Source organism: Periplaneta americana, chromosome 6 (genome assembly GCF_040183065.1).
Source record: "Periplaneta americana isolate PAMFEO1 chromosome 6, P.americana_PAMFEO1_priV1, whole genome shotgun sequence".
NCBI lineage: Eukaryota > Metazoa > Arthropoda > Insecta > Blattodea > Blattidae > Periplaneta > Periplaneta americana.
This window is the reverse complement of record NC_091122.1, coordinates 159153995-159169126: the sequence shown is the minus strand read 5'-3', so window position 1 is coordinate 159169126 and position 15132 is coordinate 159153995. Positions and strand designations below refer to the sequence as shown.

General features: G+C 37.3%; 1 protein-coding gene across 2 annotated transcripts in view; it reads right to left on the bottom strand.

Moving 5' to 3' along the window:
* LOC138701979 (uncharacterized) overlaps window positions 1-15132 on the bottom strand; it is a 56947-nt gene that overhangs the window by 19339 nt on the left and 22476 nt on the right. For both annotated transcript variants that reach the window (XM_069829405.1, XM_069829404.1), the window contains exons 3-5: window positions 14091-14298; window positions 8638-9009; window positions 2661-2815 (exon numbers count right to left, since the gene is read on the bottom strand). In XM_069829405.1, coding sequence (XP_069685506.1) covers window positions 2661-2815; window positions 8638-9009; window positions 14091-14298 — 735 coding nt within the window. The remainder of the gene's footprint in view (window positions 1-2660; window positions 2816-8637; window positions 9010-14090; window positions 14299-15132) is intronic.

Genomic DNA, 15132 nt, shown 5'->3' with positions numbered 1-15132 from the left:
CATACACAACATCTACAATCACGCCACACAACACAAACACGCTGCATTCCGATCCATGATACACAGACTCATCAACATTCCTATGAACCAACGAGACTACAACGAAGAAATATACACAATCAAATACATAGCACAGGGAAATGGATACAATCCCAACATAATAGACATCATAAGAAAGACTAAACGCTTACAAGAAAACGCAACACAAACACAGGAAAGACACAAATACATCACACTAACATACGAAAACAATAATACATACAAAATTGCATCATCATTCAAAAAAACTAAAATACAACATTGCATACAGAACACACAACACACTATAAAAATATATTAACACACAGACAAGACACACAAATACAGGGACATCATTTTATTTTTACTTCAACTTTTATTGTACCCGAGTTTTTGAATGTACTTCACTCCCAACCCTTCTACTGACTGTCCTCCACACAGAACCAAGGCCGCAGTACTGAGTTAGTGATTATAGTACATTTCAGAAATATGTTCGCGTTTTCCAGTGACGAAAACTTCCAATATTGAATCATATTTTCGCACAGGTACTGTCATCCGTTTGCCTACGTCGCATCCCGATTTCCTCCGCCTGCTTCTGCTCGCTCCACTGTAAAGACTAGTGGCTGGGGTTTCATAGCTCTTTTCTGAAAACATTAATTTCTGTTAGGAATTAATTGGACGTCTATGTAATATTATGCAACTGTTTAAAATAACTTAAATAAAAGGGCCTCGTTGAGTAATTAACTATCACGTGATCCCCCCCCTTTTCTACTATCCTGCGACATAACCACTTGGACGGACAGTAGATAGCACGTCTGAGTAATTTTATCTGTGCGGTTCGGGCAGAAGTGAATATTGAATTTACAGTACGTAAGCTACTCTTTAATAGACTAGGTACAGAATTATTTCAACATGAGTTACTAGTAAGAAGGACGAAACTGGTAATTGGAATTAGGTACAATAGTCTATAGTGCGATAATAGGCACAAAAGAACTGAAGCCTGTATCGAAATAAACGGCCACCATTTTCAAAAATGTGTTTAAATATCCACATTATGATTATTTTTCATTTTAACTTCATTCTCTATATCGTACGCTAATGTGCTGTAGACAGTATAATATACACTGCACAATGAATACGTTCGCATGAATAACTCAGTTCGTGAGTAAAAAACACTTACTGTTAATACTGTACTGTATTAGGATTAAACAAAACCTAATGAAAATTATCACACTCAAAATCGCGGTATTTCCTAGTTTACGTAAATGGATGAACTACTTTTCTTCCCTCCTACGAGTATACCTAGTAAAGTGATTTGTTTGTATTTTACGCCAGTATCATCGAACTCCAGTCGTGGAAGGGGGAGCAAACGGTGTTTCCGGGTCTCAATCATTAATCCGAAGGTATAGCCAGGTTAATATTAGAAATGTTAGTAAAAATAAAATGATGTCCCTGTACAACTTAAGAGTTGTATACAAACTATCATGGAACAGCTGCAATAACTTTTGCATTGGACAGACTGGAAGATCATTTCAAACAAGATACAAAAAATGTATCACAGCCATAACCAAACTACACAACAATTCAACCTACGCAGAACATATCACAAACTCCAACCACAGCTACAGCAACATAGACAATGACAAAAATACTACACATCCAGCCAAAAAGACCATAAACTTGACACCCTAGAACAATATGAAATTTATAAACGTACGAAAACACACCCACATCACATTCTGAGCACTGAACGCAATTTCAAAACGCACAACCTTTTCGACACAGTCATGAACACACCCCACCACAACAGAAAACCAGAAGACATCGCGGGATCTCCACTAGGCTTTGGACAATGAAGAACAAGACTTCGAAACTAGTCCAGCAAGGTAAATCTTAAAGATTAGCTCAGTAAAGAAGTTGGAAATTTAATAAGCAGGCTTAGGATTCGAGACAACTTAAGAATGAAGTGAAGTTACAGTGCAACGGAGTACAGATGGAGTGAGGTGGCGCGTTGAGTTTTGTTTACCTGTGCGTTAGTGTACAATCCGGTTCGTGATCAGAGGTACAGTATTCTTCAGTCTCTCCCTACCAAATGAATTCAGGCCATCACAGTGCATTTTCAATTCATAGTGAACAGTTTTTTCGAACTAGTTGCAAGTATGTACGTGGTTGTTCATTGTAACGCTAACGCCTTCAACGTCGTCGAGGAACATGATAACTTGTGAGGTATGTATCCTACTTCATTTTTCACCGTCACTAGATTGTACAATTAACAGTAGAATATAACGAAGCACATTTACGTCGTTGTTTACAGTTACAGTATGTCTGTCTACTATGTTCAAGGAACTCTATAGTCCAAGTTGTGCGTACATTGGTTGCTAAATTGTCCCGGAAGCTAATTATGAGTCTGTTTGTGATTAAAAGTGCTATAAAATGCTAAATCTGATTTCTGAAGTGTTAAATTCTCAATTTTAAATTGGTATAATCTACCATCTCTAGTGACAAAGTTTCCGCATTTCTTTTGATTTTTACACACACAATAATGCAAATATCATATAATCGTCGGATTCCTCTCGTCAAGTTATTATTATTAATACATCGACCAAGTCTTGTTTCGAAATTGATGTAGGGATGAAACTTACGTCGTATTGCTCTAATATATTGATGAGTAACTTCGGTTCGAATTTGGGCAATGTTACCAACTTCACGCCGTGCCTCATGCTGCTCATCATCACGGCACACATTCCAAACATATGGTAAAAGGGCAGTATCGCTGGCCAGATATCTTGATGTGACCCTGAAACATGTCAATTTCTGGATAAAGTTAATTTTATGGAACAATAGAGTTACTCTGTACACACATTTATATTTTATTCAAAATAAAAGTAGGAAGAATAAAAAAAAAAAGAATGAAATATGCCAATGTTAGGAATATTCTTGACCATCGGTCGTTTCTGTCTGGCTACAGCCCTGCTGTTGTGCGTTAGCAAAGGAGTAAACTAACTGATCATCTCTACCCGGCGTCTTCGAAGCTCGTGCAATCAAGTTTTTGTTGAAACGAAATTAACAGAAAAGTAGGGTCAAGTGGAAATGTTAAGGGAAATGGGAAAAGCCGAGAAAGTCCTCATCTTCGGATCTTGTCCACCACAAGTATCACTCCAATCATCACCGGGAATCAAACCCGTATTCGTGCAAGTACTGTCGTACCACAGTCTACTATATACAGTCACGAAACTTGAGTTTTGAGGGTGCTAGAAACAATAGACTGTGCCAGTATTATTTTGCATTCATCGTATTCCGAATCTCACCGATCCGGTGGCGTCAATGACGTCACGTTGCAGCGAAATAAGGAACAAAACTGCTGGAAGGATCGATGGCTGTCATGGCGACTGTACAAGTTGTTGTCTGTGCTACGCTAGCAAAATTTGGCGAAATTTTCGTACTGCCATCTCGTCCAAAGAAAAGATAGTATAAACAATTTATTTCTTGAACCGGTAGTAATAACTGGTCCGTTGACATGTTCGCTCATAAGCCATTAACATATTGTTTTTACGTTGTGCTCATTACAAACAATACAGCAAAACTAAAGCAGAACACACCGCCATGACACAACAGTGCACGATGTTATTCGTCTGCTAATTCCCGCCCTATTCAAGAACCAATCAGATTCACTGATGGCGGCTGATGGAGACTGCCAGCACCTCTGCAAGTTGATGGCACCGGTGCGACACCGGTGGAGCATCAATGACGTCATCGGTGGAATTCGGAACACCGTGATGCCATCGGATTGCTCACCGGTGAGATTCGGAATACGCTCATTGCTTGTAATGAGGCGATATTAGCGATCCTAGTGGTGAGCAACTATCTAATGTTTGCATATTTACTACGTATTGAGCTTCGTGACTGTATAGACTAGATTGTGGTCGTACTCTGAGGAGTTTAATTCTGGACAGAATGTAGTCATTGTGTAACATGATGGAGAAAATCACAGCACTGTACGACATAGAAAAGGTGCGCCTGTCTTAACACTTCCGATCACAAACTTATTACTGCATGTTAGTTAAACTGTTGCTAAATTTCATACGTTTAAATTACGTCATTAGTGGCCAATAGAAATTCAAGAATCCCTGAAATCGATAGATATGAATACGACAGGCACTTTTCCCTGAACCGTTAAGAAGGGTATATGTCAGGGGGCGAGACCTCGCATGTGAGCTTTGCGTTAGATGAAAGAATGAGGTATCAGAATGAGAATTTGTTTCATGATGGTTACTATTATCCTAGATAATATATATAACAGATAGCCCATCCCTATGTTAAAATCGGTAACACTTTGAAGAGAACATCCAGGATCGCCACCCGTCCGCCGTAAACTAACACGAGATGGCAGTACAGTCGCTAATGCAATTCAAATGGGAGTTATGACGTGACTCTTTATGTAATAACTAGATGGCAGCGTAGTAAACCTAACAAAAGTTGTTACCGTTAAAGTCTATAAGGCCGAACAATCTGGGTATTTATGATCTAGGCTATATTATACGAATCTACTGACGCGGAAGTTCATCTCAAACTAAAACCTATCTTCTCCCTCCATGCCCATTGATGATATAGCCACGGCACATGATAAGGTCACAGGACAAGTCTTGCCTCCTCTACTGTACCCAGTGTTGCCAAGTCAGCGGTTTTGTAGCTAAATCTGGTGTTTTAAGGACTATGATCAGCTACAGAATTTTACAGTCAGCGGCTAGCTATTTATTTGGCGTTTTTTATGATGCAGAGAGAGATGATATTTTTAACTTTTTTTCCGTAAAGATGTTACAATTTGTTATATGTACTTGCGGACAATGTCAGTTAACCATAAACCAAAGTTTAGTATGGTATTATCACACTTTTTCATTGTGCGAGTATACAATATCACCGTTTTATGTTAACTCGATTTGGTGCAACAACGTCCATTTCATTCCTCATCCATTGTTGTTGTACAAATAAGGTATTCCGCATTCGTTAATCTCTTAATCTAATGTATGTATTGTTTTTGTGAACGAATTGATGTATTTAATCATAAAGAATAGATAATGAACTGAATTATTATTATTTCATTTATGATATATTATGATATAGGTTATTATTTAATGTATCATTCCGCATTATAGTTTATGTAACACAGATATACATATAACTTAAAACCGGACTCATTGTTAGCAGGCACGTCTCCAGCTCAATGTGAAATCAGATTTCGAACCGACTGGTGTGATTGTGAATGTGATTATTTCCGAAGTGTCCAGTATATTCTTGATCTACTTCATTCAATTTTGAAGAAATGTGCCGCATAAAATTACATACGTACAAAAGTTTAGAGATGTGTTAAAAAAAACAATGTGTTGAAAGATTGGATGGAAGAAGTTACCGGTGATAGGTCGAAAGCTCGGTGTAAATGGTGTAAGGTGATATTAAATGCAACATATTCAGATTTAATTACCCATGCTGATAATTATACACACAAAAAGAGTAGCGAGTGTTTTTCTGTTGTCCGACAACATAATATTGCCATTCACAATGGTTAATTAATGGTGTTTCTTATATTATTTTGGTTTGTTATAGATCACCTAGTGGTAAACTTAATATATTCTTCGATGGTATTTACAATGTTTTACATAGTTTATATACACCAACTGTAAATATCATTTTATGTGGAGATTTTAACTTGAATTGTTATCAGCCCTCAAAAGATTTTATTGATTTTAGTAACTTGTTATCTGTCTTTGGCCTTACGCATAGAGTTCAATGGCCTACGCGTGTTTCCGAAAATAGCGCTACTACGATCGATAACATTTTTACCAAGGTTGATGCTAGGGACACCTGCTGTGTCATTGACAACACGTTTTCTGATCATCGTACTATTTTATATGAATTTTATTGTAATGATGTATTTAGAAATAATTCTGTATATCCTAAAAGAATTTTTAATTTAACCAATTGTGAGAAATTTTTAAATATGGTGGCTGGAGAGGATTGGATAGATGTCTTTGAACTATCACATTTCTATGATAAATTTAGTTATTTTTATAATGTATTAATGTATTATTTTAACATATGTTTTCCTGTCAAATTCTGTAAATCTTCTGAATCCTCTAGATACTGGGTTAACAACGAAGTTAAATATTCAAGCATGTATCTTAAGAAATTATTTTTTCTATCTAAAGTTTACCCGGAATGTGATATTGTTTATAAAAATGCTAAGCGTAACCATAGAATATTGGTTAATAACACCAAACGACATTACTACAGTAATATGTTGGATAATGCACTGAATAAAGGTAGTATGGCTTGGAAAATCATCAGAAAGGTAACAAATCGTCAAAATATACATGAAAATATTTCTCTGAAAATTGATGATGTTATTACGAAAAATCCTCAAGATATAGTTGATAATTTCAACAAATTTTTTAAAGATGCACCAGCACAAGTTATCTCTCACTTAAATGGTTCTAATTTTGAACACAATGCTAGTAATTTTAAGTTTACTGACAAATCCATGTATTTGAGTGAGTTTTCAGAGTCCGAAGTTCATAAAATTATAAAAACTAAACTTAAACGTAAATTCTCATCCGGCCCTGATGAGTTTCCTTCTATGTTAATTATTACAGGTAGTGAGTTTATAATTAAACCACTTACATACCTTATTAACATGTCCTTTTGTTCAGGTATATTTCCAAATGAATTAAAACTTAATAAAGTTATTCCAGTCTTTAAAAAATCTGATAAATTGAAAGTGGAAAATTATAGACCCATTGCAATTGGTAATACTATTTCTAAGGTTTTTGAATATTGCATGCTAGACAGACTACTCAAGTACCTGGATCGTTTTAATATTTTAGTCAATAATCAGCATGGTTTCAGACCCTCTAAGTCCACCAATACTGCAATCTATAGCGTATTCAATGAAATTACGTCTGCTCTTGATAATGGTAAGCCTCCTGTTGGAATTTTTTGCGATCTTAGCAGAGCTTTCGACTGTGTGAATCATAACCTTCTTCTGGCTAAGCTTGAAAGATATGGTATTCGTGGGATAGTTTTAAAATGGTTTGCCTCTTATCTTCAAAACAGATATCAATATGTGGAAATACTACACAAGGATCATAAAATAAATAATTTTACACATAAATATAGATCCAAGAATGTACATATTGATGTGGGTGTTCCTCAGGGCTCTGTTCTGGGCCCTGTATTGTTTCTTTTATATGTAAACGATTTACCCATGTATGTAAGAAATCATTTTATGTGTATGTATGCTGATGATACTTCTGTCATTGTAAAAGATGGAGAGGAACTGGATTTAGAGACAACCTGTTGTGACCTGTTAAAAGATCTCAAAACATGGTTTGATAGCAATCTGCTTCACTTAAATGTTAATAAGACCGGATATATTTACTTTCACAATTCTCAAAAGAGAAATTTGAAGGACATCAATATTTCTATTCAAGATCAATACTTATGTAAATGGGAAACTACTAAATTCTTGGGCGTTACATTTGATGATTGTTTGTCTTGGAGACCCCATTGCACAAGTTTAATTTCTAAGCTGAATAGCATTTGTTATCAAATCAGAATTTTGAGGACGATAATAAATCACGATGTTTTAATGTCTTATTATTTCGCACACGTCGAGTCAAGGCTTTCATATGGTTTTTGTTTTTGGGGATCTGGAACCATGCTGAATGATATATTTATTGCTCAAAAGCGTATTGTCAGATGCATAGCGGGTGTTGACAGTAGGACCTCTTGTAGGGAACATTTTTTACAATATAATATTCTTACTGTTTATGGTTTATACATTTTTAATGTTTTACTACTAATTTATAAAAATCTGTCCGATTTTCATCAAAATTGTGATTTCCATACCTACGACACTCGTAACAAAAATAGTTTAACTATTCCAGTTCACCACCTTACAAACACTAGTAGAACATATATGGTCTTTGGTATTAAAATATACAACAGTTTGCCTGATGACATCAAATATACAAAAAATTCTCTGAAATTTAAGAATTATGTAAAAACGAAATTAATAAAATTGTGTCCCTACAGTCTTGAGGATGCACGCATGGGCCGTTGAAATGAATAATGTTTTTTTTTTTTTTTTTTTTTTTTTTGACTTATTTTACATTAAATTGTAATTGTACATATTTGACCATGTCTATGCATACATTATGCCATCGACAATAAAGTTCTATCTATCTATCTATCAACAACAAGCTTCTGGGCAGGGGTGAGTGTTGTTTCAATTTCCAGAGTATTATAAATATTATATATATATATATATATATATATTTTAATTTGAAACCTATAATTCTCCAGTTCCTAAAACTATATACGAGTAGTTTGTATTTCAAATTTGGAAATGATGTGTTAAGAAAAATCTGGAGTTTTCTAACTACAGTTTAGTGGTTTTTTTAAGCTTGTAAAGCGGTAAATGGAATTCTGAGTTGGCAACACTGACTGTACCTCATTCCGCGAGACGAAACTCCTCTGGGGGGAGAGCAAAATACCGCTCGCTAGCATAAAGATAGGGGTTCATCGGGCAATAGTTGTCAGGGAAAGAAATAGAAATACATTTACCAACAGCAGGTTGGCTGCAACGCAACTCTTCGCGATTGTTGAGTTGCTCACAGGCAGCAGTTAGATTTCTTTGACTGATCATGACTCCTTTGGGCAGTCCTGTTGTTCCACTGGAATACGGAACCACTGCGACATCATCAATATTTCCACAGAAACGGACGCCCGAAGTGTCTATTCCGTCCTGCAGCAGTTCCATCAGATTTATAGTTCCAGCCGGTAACTCAGACCCCTGTTCAAATCCTGGCGCCATGATAACCAGCGGATTCGTCTTCCCGGCGACCATTTTGAGGGCTTTCACTACTGTTGAGTGACTCATAGAGATAGTGACAACGGCCTTGGCCTTCGAGTCTCGAAGCTGTTGAGACATTTCATCTAAAACAAGTAATGAAACAAGCTCACCATTAGTCACTCCCTTGGATAGTGTTCATTTCTTACTATTTCATGAACCGTAAACTGGGGTTACTTTGACCACAGAGGAAACTTTGAACATTTTTTCGGAAAATCATATTTAAGTTTCTAAGGGGAGAGGATGGTATTTTTTGGTGAAAAATGAGTGAATTTTCGAAAAAAAAAAATTTGTTTAAAATACTCTGTGATATATGTGGAATGCATAGCATAACATTTTGTGGGTAAGCTGAACTAAAGGGAGGGGCTACTCATCAATTAGCACTGGTCAGCTTGATGAGTTAATGACCGAATTTGGTATAATTTTCCTCTATTCAATACCTAATTCTCTATTTACCCTTTCCTATCCAGTCCTCTGACTGAACTCTTACTTTCTTCGACCCCGACAGTATTAGAGCATTCGAGGCCTAGGGGTTCATTTCACTTTCCTTCCTACTTTTCTGTTCCTAGTGCTGACCTGCTATGGCACTAAAATCGTCCTCCAGTGGCTTAAGGAGGGAAAGTTGGTGATCAACAAGATCTCCCAACTAGGTCCAGTGGACCCGTCGACCAACAGCAGGTGTGGTCCTCCAGACATTCTGGGGGTTGTGTGTGAATGAAGTAGCCACCAAAACATTAAAATAAGGTGTTCACTTAAATCGGCTACAACTTGCCATTTAACCACTCCAACATGAAATGAGTACCATTAAGGTAAAATTATCCGGAGGTAAAATAGTCCCCCAATCGGATCTCCATGCGGGGACTACTTTAATGGTACAGAATCAAATATCTTTGAAAAAATATTGGAGTGCAAGAGGTCAAATGACTTTATTGTCAAATGCCTGGCATTAGAAAACAACAACAACATATTCCGGTTTCAACATGCTGCACTTGTTATAGATGGAGTAAATTATCATAAAAAATATTCTCATACCAAATTTACCTCCATCTATAACAAGTGCAGCATGTAGAAACCTAAATATGATTTTCTGGAAAAAAAAAATTTTCAAAGTTTCCTCTGTGTTCAAAGTAACCCCAGTTTACAGAATACTTAAAGTTTCACTGATCTCGAATAAGATAGAAGGTTAACATTTATAATTATTATTGATCAATTACTTAAATTCTGGGCTTCAATCTGCTGATTGACTTTCTATAAATCTAGACAGGGTGGAAGTGAAATAACCTTGTAGATTGAAAGAGACGATAGGGTACACGTAAATTAATAGAAAACCTATATTACGTTTTGTGAAGTTTCAGCAATCCGGCAACATCGTCACTAAAACACTACTCGTATACAGATGTAAGAGGTCAAGGAATTCTGTGAGTCCCCCCGTACGTAAACTGCCAAGCTGCCAAAAAGTTGCCACGCGTTCGCTTCGTGCAATGGTTGAATTTATTTACACGAAAATCCTGTACGATATTGAAATACACCAGAGGAATATTATTCTTTATTAAATTTCCTATCAATATGGGCAAAAATGACGATCCCACTCGCAATAGTTACCGATTAAGAGGTTGTTAAATATTTGAGGGGGGGGGCATTTTTTCTGAAAAAAAAAACCATGAAATTCCCACCAATATGATATTATAGTTTTTTGTTACACACAACATGAGCTATTCACTCTGGAAATTTACAAAGCTATTTCACTTTCATCCTGTAGACTGTAGTTGTGTTACTGAACTTATCATAGAATATATAGTAGTCAGAAAAGCTCACCTATATTTTCCAAGGTAGGCTATATTAAATTAATATCATAAAAAAATCATTTCATTTCGCCATTACCTGTCTAATAATTAGGGCTCGGAAGTTGATGAAATATCCCTTTTTTCTGAGACGTCACAGACAATGCAGGATGCAATACAAACTCGTTTCACATCAACACGAACAAATATAGGCTAATTTTATTTTGTATTGTTTTTATTTTTCGGCCTTTTATTGTCTATTGGTCATTTTTTACGAAATATTATACTTTTTATTGCATTTTTGCCCTTTTCTACAAAGTTTTGATAGAGAAAGCGCTGCTTGTATAGCAATTTCTTAAAACTTTCTGGCCGATTCTCAAATTAAGGGAAATTTGACATATCAGTGGTAACTTTTCAATTTTTGGAAACAACAATAACATGACTAGACAAAAGAAATCAGAGAATTCATTCAAATGTCAAAAACAATGCAACATTTGCAACAATTTGTAGGAAAAATTGAACAAGGAGTTACGGAGAAAATAAAAAAGGTGTGTGTGTGTGTGTGTATCCAATGCCTACCCACTTCACTTGCGTGATTCGGGTTCCGCATGTTGAGGATAGATGGCAGAACTGTGACCCATTTTCTAGTTGTACACCACTTCGGCGAGTCACACTGTACAGGATGTCTATATGTGGAGAGTTATGTCGTGTACTAGGGTGAGTGTTCGTGTAAGTGTAGTATCTGGAATGAGTGATGATGATGAAGACGAGGAAGGGAAAAGGGGAAACCCGGTGCCGGCACGTAGCCTACTCCTGTCGAATAGCACCAAGGGGGCCGCCAGGCTTAACGTCCCCATTCGACGGACGAATCACTATCAACAGTGACATATGCCTTCTCTTCATATGCACTGCGGAGAGATTTGGGATTTGACCCAAGTATATTGGTGCACAATCTAGTGATTAGAAGTTGTGCACCGCCATCTCTCCTAGTCCCGAGGTAGAAATTTTACATGCAAATTTCTAACCCCGCCGGGAATCAAACCCGGGCCAGCTAGTCTGGAGACAGACACGCTACCACAGAGCTAACTCGGCGGTCAAATAAAAAAAAAAAAGTTAACTTATTTGAAGACATCATCGAGTACCAGTGCATGTATAAAGTTCTGAAGAGTGAAAATTACAGTGGTAATGGACAATGTTGGTTCGATCCCCTCTTGGGCTGATTACCTGGTTGGGTTTTCTCCGAGGTTTTTCCCAACCGTAAGGTGAATACCAGGTAATCTATGGCGAATCCTCTGACTCATCTCGCCAAATACCATCTCGCTATCACCAATCTCATCGACGCTAAATAACCTCGTAGTTGATACAGCGTCGTTAAATAACCAACTAAAAAAACTAGACAATGTTTTTGATTGTAATAAGTGAATTATCGGATCTGCAATGGATAAGTGATCTTGCATTTCTGACAGAAGTTACAGACCATCTTGATACAGGGGGGAAATGAACTTACTTGTACCATGGTTGATAACATAAATGCATTCATGACTAATATACGTAAGTGGATAACTAATGTTAATGTTATGTTTTATTTAACGACGCTCGCAACTGCACAGGTTATATCAGCGTCGCCGGATGTGCCGGAATTTTGTCCCGCAGGAGTTCTTTTACATGCCAGTAAATCTACTGACATGAGTCTGTCGCATTTAAGCACACTTAAATGCCATCGACCTGGCCCGGGATCGAACCCGCAACCTTGGGCATAGAAGGCCAGCGCTATATACCAACTCGCCAACCAGGTCGACTACGTAAGTGGATATCTCAATTGGAAATGCAGGTTAAGTTTCATTTCCCTTGTTTAGATTCACTACCTGATAAAATGTCCCAATTTTATCCAGAATATATTTCCATTCTGCATGGACTCTGCAAGCAATTTGAAGCAAGATTATCAGATATTAGGACCTTGGAAAAAGATCTACCTAAATTTGTCGATCCATTATTATGTCAACCATTCTATTTACAATTGAATTGAATCACCTACAAAACATTACTCCAATTAGGGTATCAGGAAAAAAATGGCAGAGATCTGTATCTGTTATTGTCTTTGGACACCTATCCCTAACTTAGAAGTTTTACAGGATGCATAATTTCCATGTTTGGTTTAACATATAGATACGTATGAACAATTCTTTTCCACAATGAACCAAAGTAAAACAATTAGACGCTTATCAATTGAGGGGCTTAGAACAAAAAGCAGGTAAGTGACGGAAACCTAGTTTTGAGGAAATTACAGTTAAAGTTCTTTATGCAATGAAATATTATACACTAGTTTTGTGAAATGATGCCCATATAGCAGCACTGCACAGTGTGATCACTTACCTGATTTTATCCCAAAGAAACATCCTTTTGGGTTATCACAACACGCACTTACCTCATTTTTTTTAATAATGTCACTTACCTGCTTTTTGTTCTAAGCCCGTCAATTAGTGATAACCATTTTGTCTCTGTGTTGTGTTTTAGCAACAATACAATCCAACCTAATATAGACAAATTAGTACAAAATAGAAGATGCCAGCATTTCTGGAACCGTCCGACAAAACAGCATTGAAAGTATGTTTTCTTTTAATGTTTACACTCTTTATTAGGAATTACGTGTTCCCTTTTTTAGCTGGTTTATTTAAAGTTAATCAGTGTGGTATTCAAATGATAGCAATAGTGACTCGAGTACAGTATTTGACTAATGACTGAATGTACACTTTGTATTGGTAACCAGCCGCTTCTGATCGAAGCGTAACACCAAACACGCATTGATATTGTTGCACTATTCTCTCGAGAGCCAGTTGGAAGTGGACTGAGGATGACATTATTCCCCCTCATTCTCAGTTTCCCGGGTCTGAGTCTAGCTTATATGTGGCGTCGTTGGAATTGGTGATAGCGAGATGATCCAACGCCAAAAGTTACCCAGCAAATCTGCTTCAATTGACTGGGAGGGAAACCTCGGAAAAAACCCAGCCAGGTAACTTGTCCCAACCAGGATTTGAACCCGGGCCCGTTCGTTTTACAGTCAGACATGCTAACCGTTACTCCACAGCGGTGGAGAAGGTAATACCACAGTCTAGTATATACAGTCACGAAGCTCAATACGTAGTAATATGCATACATAGATAGTTGCTACTCACTAGGATCGCTACTATCACCTCATTACAGACAATAGGAAATAGTACCGGCACAGTCTATTGTTTCTAGCACCCTCACAACTCAAGCTTCGTGACTATATACTAGACTGTGGTAATACTCGTATTAGAAATGAATGTAATAAAATAATCGTGACAACTTTGTCAAGAACTTTCGGGTTGTCGTTTAATAGAGGTCTTATTCTGTAGCCTACAAACCAGCTGTGTAAGATGGGTTGACTGTCGTGGCCACAATCCCCGCTTCGAGGGCTCCCAAAATGACGATCGGCCACTCAGGCGAGTTGGGCATTATAATGGCTATCGTATCGCCGGGTTGCAGACCAATTCGGTGCAGCGATGCTGCGAAACGTCGAGAGAGTTCTCTCGCTTCTGCATATCTGTAGTGTCGTCCAGTGACTGCGCACTCCTGCGAAAGAAATGCGACATGAATGTTGCGTATGTGTACACAGGGAGAGGATCATTTCGCGATAATTGCACTGCGTTTTGTGTTTTTCTAGAAGAAAACCGTTGGATTCATACGAGTATAATAATACGTTGCATTGAGAACATGCTGATCATTGTTGCTATAACACTGGGGCCACGTTTATCTAAAAAATAATGCTGCTGTGTATTAGAGATACACCGACACATAGAATTACGTCACTCAGTTTGCTACTTTTGAGGGGACACACTACTGAGTTTTGCTGAAATTTGGTCATATTCTTCATTTTTTTAAATACGGTGCCAAAAAATCTACGGTTTTTTTAGGAATACTGCAGTGAAGATTTCATCTCGGTAACTTTGTTCTAAGTTAGTAATCCAGTTTATCCCATATAAGTGGTTATTATACTGGGTGTTCATTTCAAAGTGTGTCATGACGTCACTGTTGTGAGTCAGCGATTTGAAGCGAGTTTCAGCTTTTATGTCAGAGAAGTTGCTTATTAATCAAGGCGTTCAATCTGAACTTGAAAACATAGCAACAGATGGCGGTCTGTACGGTCTGTGTACTACCATAACCTCTTTCGAACTGTGTTTTGCTCGGGCAAGTCGTACTCAAGGTATTTGTTATAATCGGTTGCGTACGGCAACATTCCACAACACAAATCAAATGCTCCGTGTCCATGTTGACAGTCGAAGTTAATGTCAACAAATACTGTACGTGAGTAATTGTCTTAACCCTCTCGCCATATCCCGACAGTAAGAAAAAAACTCACCCAAGTTCGTGTTTCCAAACAGTTCAAATTCCTGCCACTACTGGAGT